The sequence below is a fragment of the Drosophila serrata genome, unplaced genomic scaffold (genome assembly GCF_035046125.1).
Source record: "Drosophila serrata isolate PLE 108 unplaced genomic scaffold, ASM3504612v1 contig_184, whole genome shotgun sequence".
NCBI lineage: Eukaryota > Metazoa > Arthropoda > Insecta > Diptera > Drosophilidae > Drosophila > Drosophila serrata.
In genome coordinates, this window is record NW_028257082.1 from 7,747,102 (window position 1) to 7,757,931 (window position 10,830).

Consider the following 10,830-nt stretch of genomic DNA (forward strand, 5'->3'; position numbering starts at 1 on the left):
AATGACGGACGGCAGTGTTGGCTAACGGGGCGGCAATCGATAACAGCCAGTGCTGGGACATACGACGGGCTTCAGTGTTGAGCACTCCCGAAAAGCAGCTGTTTTTAAAAAATAAACAAACCCGAAACTGTTGTGTATTTTGGTTTTTTTTAATATAATGCAACTGCTGCAACGATTGTGTACCCACATATACAAACACCAGCGGCACTACGTCAAGAAGCATCGGGCAAATTTTAAGCCAAATATGTCGTCGAACAAGCGCCTGGTCCACCAGGAGATCCTGCGTTATGTAAATCCTTTTGCCAGAATTAACGTAAACTCCGATATCTTTGTCCGGATCCAGCCCGCCGATGTGCATCAGTACACCAGTGGGGACGTGTTCATAAGCCAACTGTGCGGTGGCCCAGTCAAGAACTCCAATGTCTCGCTGGACGTCAAGGTGGCGGACGACGACAAGGAGGTCAGCGTGGTGGTCAAGAAGCTAACCGAGCAGCCCACGTCCTTCGAGTGCGTTCTTCACGTTCCCGTCCGTTCCGATGTCTGCGCTGTGGGCAAAGGCAATGTGCGAGTGGAGGGAATCCAAAGCGAGCTCCTGAGGGTAAAGGCCGAGGGCGGAATCCTCACCAAGAACGTGAAGGCCACCAACATTAGCCTCTATAGCGAAAATGGCAACATCAACTGCATGGGGACCTTGCTGGGAAAAGTCACCGAAATAGAGACACATAATGGGGTGAGAATTGAATTAAATCGAACGTGCCTTTCATTTAATCTCTATGGTATTGCACCCACAGAATATCATCATGGACAAATTGCAGGGAGACAGCCTGACAGCCTCCACCAAGAGCGGAAGCATAGTAACCGACTGCTGCTACGTTGAAGAGTCCAAGTTCCAGACGGAAACTGGACGTTTAGAACTGAAAAATGTCCATAAAACCAGTCAAGTTCATGTCCATGATTCGGCGGACCTAAGCATGAGTGAGTAAATGCCTCAAGTACACCGCAAACAGTGTAATCTCGCTCTAAAACTTCCAGCTGGTGTCCATGGCAATCTCCAGGTGGTAACCAAAGGTGGCAGCCTGAATATACAGCTCTCCGAGCTCGTGGGACACAACAAGATCGATGCCCAGAACCTGACAGATGAGGCGGTCATTTACATATCACAGACAATTGAGCAGGATCTCAATATCGATGTGGGAGCCTCAGTAGTCAGTTTGGACACGGAACTGGAGCACTTGGCGCACGCATTAAGCAAGGACAAGAGTCGATTTCTCCTCAGCAATGAAAACCAACACAAGTTGATGGTTAGTAGCAAGGGACAGAAGGGAGTACGCCTGGGCAAACAGTCGTGGAGTGATATGATGCGTCAGAAACTCCAGAATATTAGCACTAAACCATCCTCATCTAGTTAAATGCAGAAGAGCAGCTCACTAAGTTAAGAATATATTGTGCTGTAAGCTACAATCTCAGTCATTTTTGTTTTTTTCCCTTCATGGAAGTATTTTCTTTAGGCTTGGCCCTCCGATTCGTTATCCGTAAAATCGCTCAAGCATTCGAGGGCTTTGGAAAAGATGGCATCGTCCTCGGCTTTCAAGGAGGCCACAAAGAGCCGCACCTTCTCGTTGTCCATCTCTTTTAGATTTGCGTTTACCTCCTTAATAAAAACGCAAGCCAGCAGCCGTAGCATCTTAAATGCGTTCTCCACATATTGTTCCTTGGGAGCGTCCTCTTCATCCTCCTCCTCGAAATCGTTGGCCTCGTCATCCTTCTCCGTATAGTTATCCGTATGCTGCTTTAGCCTGTACCAGATTTCCAGAAGGTTTTTAAATGCCTCTTTCTGATAGCAATACTTGAGGCGCTGAATAAAAGGAAAAATATCAATTAATATACATTGACAAATAACCAAGGAGACAACTCACACTCCATATGTGCGCCAGGTCCTCCAGATACTCCTCCTGCCGTTCGCCCAAGGGAATGAGTTGTAGCGGCTGCTGCAGGAATTCTAGGATTCGAGTCAGGCAACTTACTATGCTGGGCGCATACACATCCATGGAGGCCTGCGCCTCTGGCAGCTGAACCAGAATGGTGCATATGTTGAGGTAGGTTTGTATGATCTCCACATCACAGGTTATTTTCGGAGCACACGACTCGTATCCGACGTCGGCATCCTCATCGTTGTCTGTGGCTGCAGCGCCGGCAGCGGCTGGTACTTCTCCATTCTCCTCACCTCCTTCCTCGTCGGCTAGCTTAGCCTGATCATCGCGCATAAGTCGCAGGAAGGCGCTATTGACACCGTCGCAGAGCTCCTGTACGAGAAATACCTCTGCAAAGGGCTTCAAGTTAAGCGACGAGTTGGCATTCTCCTCCTCCACCAGGGCGCAACTGGCCAAGATGGCATTTGTAGCTTTCAGTGCGGCTACCAGCAGCTCATCGCTTACGGACTGCTGCAGTATCCTGCCCAGATTCTGGGCCGAGTTCTCGAAGGCGGCGAAGCAGATATACCAGTCCACGGCGAACTGCTCCTTGCCGCTCAGCACATGCGCCATGATGTACTGATAAAGACGCATCAGCTGGATCAGCATCCCGGTGTCCAGGCAGTTGGCCAGCTTGAACAGCGTCTCCATCGACTGGGGCGAGCAGGTGAGCAGCTCGGCGCACTCCACCTGGGCGCACATGTTGCCCAGCAGTCCTACAAGAATCTCATAGAGTCGCACATCCTCGCAACCGTCCATCAAGGAGTACATTATGGGATCGACGGCATCGTTCTCCAGCAGAAGAGTAACCACCTCCGGGGACACGGACATGTCCCACACCTTGCACAGGTCGTCCTCCAGCTGCTGCTCCAGTGCCGAATCAGGCTGCAGCTGCACCAGCTTCATGACCGTCTGCAGGATGAACCGGCGGCTGTACATGGTCTCGCCCACGGCGTCTCCACGCATGCGTTCCAGTAGTTCCGCCTCGTCCGCCTCCCCCTCGGCGGGCGGGGGCGTGGCCGAACCAGGGGCAGAAGCAGGACGGGATTCCTCGGGCTCCTTGACCACGTTCTCCATCGGGGGCACCTCGTTGCTGTCCTTGGCGGGCGCCGGACAGTTCCCCACTAGTTCCGCGTCCTCTTTGGGCATCTTGAAGTCCTCCGAATTTGTTATTTATTTATTAATTATTTTATTTTTTTAATTTGTTTTTAAGACGCCAGTTGCTGATTTTGTTGTTTTTCTTTTTGGTTTACATTTGACACGCTTAAAGAACGGTTTTACTCGTTTACAGAACGGTTTTACACGTTTACAGATACATGGAGTCGAATACTCATTTTTGGGGTCGAATTCTCAAGTAGCACGTAAAATACTCGTGTAGAATGTAATATGCATGTAGGAAGTGAAATGTATTAACAGACCTACACTCATCCAGAGAGAAAAAGCGCAACTTAACAGAATTTCCTCTGGTTGGCTGTCGGGTGGATGTAAATTAACAGAATTGATATTTTTGTATTGGTCACTCTGAATTCCGAAGCTGTTATTTAAAATTTTACATCTTACACGTATAGATTACGTTTACAAGGGGTAGAATTCTCTTGTAAGGAATAAAATTGATTAACAATTATAATAAATAAATTCAATTTTAACAAAATTATCGTATAGTTCTATATCAACCCAAATTCAAATAATAATAGGTATCGAAAAATCCTAGTTTTCACCCAGAAAGCTTAGTTGGAAGCGTTAAATAAGTTATTTCTTCTTTCACACTAGCTGGACACACCTAAATTAATTATTAATTTCATTTTTTTTTTTTAATTTTAAAATTAAAAAAAAAACTGTATTAAACGATTGGAAATTTACAATCTTTTCACTTTAGTTGACTTCAATTGAAATTATTTTAGTTAAAATGTTTTGCAAATGTACAAAATTTATATTTTATATATGTATTTTCTTAAATATGAAACTCATTAAGCTCAATTTGATAAATTTAAATTAAATTTATCCAACAAAGTATTGAGTTTGTTGTCAAAACTACCTAAATTATATTTTTTACTTACTGTCCGGATGAGTTAGTTAACAACAAATCAGTAATGAATTGTTTATTTGTTCTTTTTTGTTTTCTTGTATTCGAAACGGTAAGTTACTTAATAGAAAATAAAACATAAATAAAAAAGAAAATTCGCCACAGTTGTCATTTGGAAATGTCACTGCCTCAGAGACCTTCTCACAGTCATTGGTCCATGGAACCGTTACCCCCATCAGAACCACAGAAAATGTGCCCACTCGAATTAAGCATATTCCCCTTGAAACAGATCTGTCCTCAGCCAAAGCCACTGTCGTTCCAATAATGACACCTTCTCTGCCAACAGAGAGAAAAAACGCAACCAAAAGCGATTCTCTGGACGCGACGCGGGGCAAGACGAACTCCACGGAACCGGCGAAGGAAATGGTCACTGAGAAAACTGTGGTTAAGCATATTCGCAGGAAAAGAGGACCCACTACTCTTGCTGAAGTGACAATGCCATTCAATTTCGTCACCCTACATATGCCGTGCGAAATGGACCTTCCCTTTAACCAGATTACTAGGATGCCCGCTCATTGCCAGTGGCTGTACAACAATAGGTATAATTCCGAATCATTTTACAGGGCCTACATGCTGATGAAAGCTGAGGCCTTCTTTTTTGGCCAATATCATGAGCGCTTGAGGCGATACGAGTTGGATGCGCGCGTGTTTTCTTACAACTGATCCACAGTTCCCAAAATCTTTCAAATTATTTTAAAGTCTAACTAAATCCAGAGTGGTACAAATTAATTAATTGAAAAAATTCAATGTCACATAAATCAAAAGTGAATCCCAAAATAAAGAAAACCAAAAGAAATCTGATGTAAATCTAAAATTTCTTAGCAATAACTGACTTAGATACAATGCTAACAATGGAAGGTGGTAATCACAGTTCAGGTGCTCTTGGGCTTTCCCTCGCGTCTGAGCAGCAATCCAGACAGATTGCTATATGGCAGCTCAAAGGCCAGCGAAAAGGCAATGGAGGCGAGGTATACGATCATGGTGAAGCCGCAGCACACTACGCTCTAAAAAAAGTAAATTATTATTAATATAAAGCTGAGGGGTTCAACAAATGTAGTATAACCCACCAGCATAAAGGGATCCGCAGCGGAACTCGTACTGGTAAGACTGTAGACGAGAGCTATAACCAGAGGATTCAGGAGATATATGGCATAGGTAAGGCGATTCAGGTGCTGGAAGCACTTGGCCTCCAACAATCGTGACCACCAGACGCCGCTACCCGTGGCACTGCCCACCACCATCCAGCAAACGGTGAGCGAGAACAGAGCTCGCCCCAGGACGAACAGCGATATGGTGATGAGATGGCCCAGATCCCGCTTCACCGTGGAATAGATGCAACCCAAAAAGACCAGGACGCTGAAGTGCCATAACCAGCGGATCTGTTGTTCGCTTAGCTCCATTTGGAAGCGCTGCTCCTGGAGACACCAGGCAGCAATAGCACCCACAATGTACGGCAGGATCCTTACAAAGGGACTTGTGTATATCTGGGTGCCGGTTGCATAGGTGGCATCGAAGGAGAACTCAAACTTGTGGTTAATACCGATGCCATAGGACCAGGTTATAGTGGCCACAAGTCCAGCCAGCGTCACTGCCTTGGCCGCCTTTGGGTGTCTGTAAGGGAGTTAATTCTGTGAATATGCCTTCCTAATCTTCTCCTGACGACACTCACCTGGCATAGATGAAGAGCACCAGGTTGGCCAGCAGGAAGAATTGCATGTCACAGGCCAGACTCCAGCTCCAATTGGCACACATCTCGCGATGATCGAAGAGATTCTGGATAAACAGCAGGTTACGCCACCAATGCTCCGTGCACAGCTCATCGAATCGTTCGTTGATGTGGAACACGGACACGTCTCCAATGTAGGCAAAGGCCAGGTCCACGCTGCCCATCACCACCAGGTACAGTGGACCCAGACGCAGATAGCGATGGAACAGGAGCTTGCCAAAGAGCTTCACATTGCCAGTCAGACCATTACGACGCACTGCCTCCAGTTGTTTGGTGTTCCTCAGGAAATTGTAGGTTTGCAGGAAGCCACTGAGGGTTTAGACTATTTATATAAAATCTAATAAGAACCTCCTCTACACTCACCTAATTGTAAAGAAAACATCCACAAGGAGTGGAGCTGTTGAAACATATTGAAAGGCCGCCTTCTCGGCATAAGAGATTAGCACCGTTTTGTTGTGCACGGTAAAGTACATGTACCACACCACATGGAAGATGAGGATCCAGATGGCACACACAGATCTTAGGCCATTCATAATGGGAATCTCCCCGGACCGATTCTCTCGCATGGCGGATATCTTTCGCCAATTGTCAGCCACATCGAAGCAGGAGACAACATTCTGCAGGGGCTGCCACTTGAGGAGGGAGTCCAGCGCCTGCCACAGCTCGGATTCGACAGGAGCCAGACCCGGTACCGGTTCATCTCCCCGCTTGGCCACTCGCAGCTGCTGGGCGCAGAGCATCAGAGCTCCGGTCGCCAGGAGAGCAGCAACCACCAACCTAAAGGTTGGACGCTGGAAGAAACGCTCACTCAACTTAAGGTCCTTCATGTACAGCACTTCCGGTTGCATATCAAAGATGTCATCCTCGGCGAATGTGCCCTCCGCTACGTAATCCCTGGCCAGCTGCTTGACCTCCTCGGAGCCACAGGCGCTGGGCAGGCACAGGCCAATGTGCAGGACCTGCTCGGACATGACCTTGATCTCCACCTGCCAGGGCGATTGGTGGCGCAGATATATAACACGATAGTCCATGTCGAAGGGGGCCTGTTGTGTGAGTATCCCATAATGCATCACACGTTCATAATTCCGGGATAACGTAATGCCCACGGGTCCCTGGACGCCACGGCAGGCCTCCCGGCTTCCGAGCCAATAGTTCTGACCAAAAACGAAACCGGATGGCTTAATGCCCGAGGCATCGAGAACTGGGGAAGGTAAGATGTCATTTAATATATATCCTTATTTACCATTTCTAGGAAACTTACCCTTCATGGCCCATGGCTGCTTGGTAAGAATTCCCCGCTGCACTTGCTGTAGCTGGGCATGGCAGCTGGAACCCACTTTACTCTCATTTGAAGCTTTGGTTAGCCCAAATATCACCGAGCTCCGGATGAGGTGTGGCTCGTGCTTGGTTTGCAGACTAATTTGCTTCTCTTCCGCTAGGATATCTGAGGTGATCAGGTCCTTTGTTAAGTCCAGGCTGGCATTGACAAGGCCATAATCATAGCGATGTCGGCGCAATGATGATTCGTTGATGGCTCCATCAATGGCTAAGATGGACAAGATGACCACTGTTATGACCACTCTCCAGTGCCCCTTCATGCCGATGGACTGCTAACAAGTGGCAGCTGAAAGGGGAAAGGAAGAGGAGTTGCAGTTGGGAACTTCAAGGTGGGAAGAACTTGGTAAAATAAACATGATCACAATGACTTCCTACCGGAAGAGATGGGCACACAGAGGAGAGGCTGTGACTCAAGTGTGAAGCCTCTGACTGTTTCAGCTTTGTTGACTCTTTAAAGTGTAGTTAACCCTTTCTTAACGTGGTAAATTTTATTTAATAAACTACAATCATCTAGTAGAATTAATGCCCCACTAAAAATCACTCAAAATATATATATTTCATGTCTAAATCAAACTTTCCACTTTCTCCTGCTTCCATTTATAAGATTAAGATATTTCATAGAGGGTTAATTTTGTAAAAATTCTCAGAAAGAAGGAAGTGCGTAACTTGAGAGCTCGCAGAACATGGAAGTGGCCGCTCGATTGCAACTTGGAGTTCAATCCAAATAAACAATTAGCCCCATCCAAACCGTAAGTGCGTCTCAATGTCAGTGCCACTTCATTGTTGCGGATTAGTTTGATGAATTCAAGCGAAATTCATCTGCGAAAATATACTGAGAGCAGCCAACGTGAAGGTTTGCAAAACCTACAAAAAAATTACAAAAAATAAAACCAATCGAACTTGTCACTCGCACTGATTCATAAGGTCTCAAGTAGACACTATTTATTCATTACCAAAGTTCAATGTTATCACTTTTTATGAGGCCCAATATACAAAATTGTATCTGCGAAATTGGCCAGAGGTCAACGACTATAAGTTGGGCGTGTGCCTGGGAAATATTTCTATTAATTAATACAAGACACGTGCGTCCAGAATTTACATGCATAAATTATATTCGCAAAATTGATTTTTGCTTTAAAAATAAATACTACTTATCCCGAAACGATGTTGACTTAGGTTGATTTTCGTTGGAAATGCGAGAATTATATTCCCCCCCGGGTGTTGATTTTTCGCCAATTTTGGCACAGGCGTGGGCATTAGGACCATATAGTATATATAGTATAGTATAATACAGGCAATTCCAGTGTTTTCTTTGCTCTTGAAGATGTCGCCAAGTGGGCAAAATAGATGTAAAAAGCCCCTCAGATAGCCAGTTTGCATTTTATGGCAGCTAATGGCTTTTGGATGAATCCGTTTCAAGGGTAAATCGTAAATCTGCGTAAATCTGCGCTTGGCTTCATCGCATCCAAACGAATTGTATATATATTTTTTTTTTTTGGTATGCAAATGAACCTTCACCTTAAGTTTGCCAGCAAATCGGGATGTCGATAGCCCAGTTTTTTTTCTTTGCTAGTTTCTGTGATGATTTTGTAACTAATATTCGCAAAAGCTAAGTCTGGTTTTGCCATGTTTGCTGGTTTGTTTTTGGATTATTAATGAAAGTGTCATAAGCAAAAAAAAGGTGTTTTTCTTTTTACTCCTTTTCTGAACAAAGCTTTTTCTATTTTGGCTACTCAGAGGTCAAGGCATGGTTTTGAATTCAAATCCCGGATTTAATTAAAATACAAACAAACACTAATTCAAACACTATAATTTGCAAATCGACCTACTTTTCAAAGGCGAAGCACACAATGATTATCCAATCAGTGTAGAACTGTCCTTGGTGACCGCTTTTTAATTCAACAAGTCCGTTTTTTTGTTTATTATTATTTCCGTTTGTTTGTTTATTATTTTCCGTTTTATGTTTGAAGTAAAAAAAACACGCGGGTATTTGAAAAATATGTGTTTGATTTTGGAGCGCGGCTTCACCACGCAGCTTCGCGTCTTTCTGAGAAACTGTGGCGCCCTTCGCTGCGATCCGTACCTTTATAAACTCCGCCAGTGGCTAAACGCACGTGAACAGGTATCAAGCCATTAAAAAAGGCAGCAGAAATAAAAAAAAAAACAAACCAACTAAAACAAACCGAGCGCCGCGATGAAAGCGAAACTGCTCTCGGTATCGAGTCGTTGTTTATTTTGGGCAATCAGTAAGGGGGATTCAGAGAGCCGATCAGTACGTCACAGAGCCGGGCTTGTAATTTGATTGCCGGTCTTGCCTGAAGCCGCGTTCATTGACACTGCAATGATGACGAGGGGGCGGGCTCCAAGCCACAGCTCGCTCCAATTCCAGCACCAGAATTGGGAAAGTCAAGGAGCCCCTTAAAATTGTGGGGCAATTTGTGACTACAGGCGAGCTTATGCAGCTTGAACTTGGTTTTCAGCACTTAGAGAATATTAAAGAATACTTTCTATATTATTTACAAATTACATTAACAATTATTTCATAATACAGAAGTCATAATCAAAATCAAATTTTAAAAATATTAATTAAATATTAAAAAGTATCCTATTAATATTCCTAAAAAAATATATACTAAATATATATATTTATTGTATAAAATAAAACCAAGATTTTTTCTCTGTATTTCCAACTTTTACCTCTTTAATTCGTGTGTTTCTATCACTCGGTTCCAAATTGGGTCAATCTCTTACGATCTGATAGCAAATAACTTGTCCGTAAAACGCAGACATTTGTCATTGCCGCCAATAAAACTTCAAAGAGTTTAAATTAAAACTTGCAATGAAATGCAAGGTTTTATTGAATTTGTTAAATATTTTATATATAGCCACTTTTCATTTAATAAAGAGTAATTACCAAATGTTATTGATGAATATACATAGTTTTCTTGTCAATTTTAATAATAAATAGCTTATTCAAGAAAATAAACCCTTCTGATATTATTTAACGAAATTCTACTGTGGCCAAAAAGGAGCAGTGCGAAACCGGAAGTACTGCTTAAAAAATGCAATTACAGGAACACAACAGAAATTTCTGGAAGGAGGAATCGCCTCGGAAGGTAATTGTAGCTAAATTAATGTCTCATTAAAGCGTGGCTTCATAATTTGTGTCTAGGCATTCGATTGTAATGGAATAATTCAAGGTGTAAGAAAAACAACATTAAAAGCATTACCTATGTCCGAACGTTCTTGTCTACAATAAGGTGTTTTAAATAAGCGAAAATTTAAGATAAATCTCATCTTCCTAATTAAAGAACTAAAATAAAACTGGCACATTTTTTACATTATTTTCAGTTGTAAAAATTGTTTAATAACGTCTTTAAAGCAACGTTTCCCGCTTTTTTGTCATAGGTTTCAAACTTTCTGATTGGTCTGGCAGCACTAGAAAAAAAAACTGAAAGTGTGAAACTTAGCTAAAGATAATCATCGATAGTTCATAATCGGTCATGTTTTGTAAGTGGCGCTAACGTTTTCTGCCTATCAATACGACAAGCAACAAGAAAGAAAACATACTTCGGAAAATCTATAAACACTTTTAATTGAATTTTAAAACGAATCGACCAACTACCTTTAAAATATTCGCATTCTTTGAATCGAGGCCCCACCACTGTAACCTACCTACCTTTGAATCGAGACTCCCATATGTCGATTTTAAA

At 43.5% G+C, this 10,830-nt stretch overlaps 3 protein-coding genes and 2 long non-coding RNA genes across 6 annotated transcripts; 3 read left to right on the top strand and 2 right to left on the bottom strand.

Annotated features, from left to right (window-relative positions):
* The first annotated feature begins 28 nt into the window (after positions 1–28).
* Positions 29–1,882, top strand: LOC110182830 (protein FAM185A). Of its 2 annotated transcripts, XM_086828748.1 has the most exons (4): positions 29–730; positions 792–975; positions 1,033–1,450; positions 1,509–1,882. In XM_086828748.1, the coding sequence occupies exons 1-3, from the start codon at positions 158–160 to the stop codon at positions 1,407–1,409; spliced, it is 1,134 nt and encodes a 377-aa protein (XP_086684874.1). In that variant the 5' UTR covers positions 29–157; the 3' UTR covers positions 1,410–1,450; positions 1,509–1,882. The 2 variants fall into 2 exon arrangements, with proteins under 2 accessions (XP_086684874.1, XP_020806653.2); XM_020950994.2 differs by lacking the exon at positions 1,509–1,882 and having other exon boundaries at positions 1,033–1,466.
* On the bottom strand, positions 1,428–3,420 carry LOC110182449 (uncharacterized). Its single transcript, XM_020950524.2, has 2 exons — positions 1,917–3,420; positions 1,428–1,855 (listed from the first exon to the last, which is right to left on the bottom strand). The coding sequence occupies exons 1-2, from the start codon at positions 3,117–3,119 to the stop codon at positions 1,505–1,507; spliced, it is 1,554 nt and encodes a 517-aa protein (XP_020806183.2). The 5' UTR covers positions 3,120–3,420; the 3' UTR covers positions 1,428–1,504.
* Positions 3,421–3,946: 526 nt separating this feature from the next.
* LOC110179384 (uncharacterized) lies at positions 3,947–5,138 on the top strand. The gene is made up of 3 exons (XR_015270699.1): positions 3,947–4,105; positions 4,159–5,066; positions 5,124–5,138. It is a non-coding gene; the product is annotated as an uncharacterized LOC110179384 (long non-coding RNA).
* On the bottom strand, positions 4,850–7,377 carry LOC110179376 (nose resistant to fluoxetine protein 6). The gene is made up of 5 exons (XM_020946894.2): positions 7,041–7,377; positions 6,143–6,980; positions 5,723–6,088; positions 5,121–5,664; positions 4,850–5,057 (listed from the first exon to the last, which is right to left on the bottom strand). The coding sequence occupies exons 1-5, from the start codon at positions 7,375–7,377 to the stop codon at positions 4,926–4,928; spliced, it is 2,217 nt and encodes a 738-aa protein (XP_020802553.2). The 3' UTR covers positions 4,850–4,925.
* Positions 6,688–7,636, top strand: LOC147644403 (uncharacterized). Its single transcript, XR_015270700.1, has 2 exons — positions 6,688–6,829; positions 7,219–7,636. It is a non-coding gene; the product is annotated as an uncharacterized LOC147644403 (long non-coding RNA).
* Positions 7,637–10,830: the final 3,194 nt, after the last annotated feature.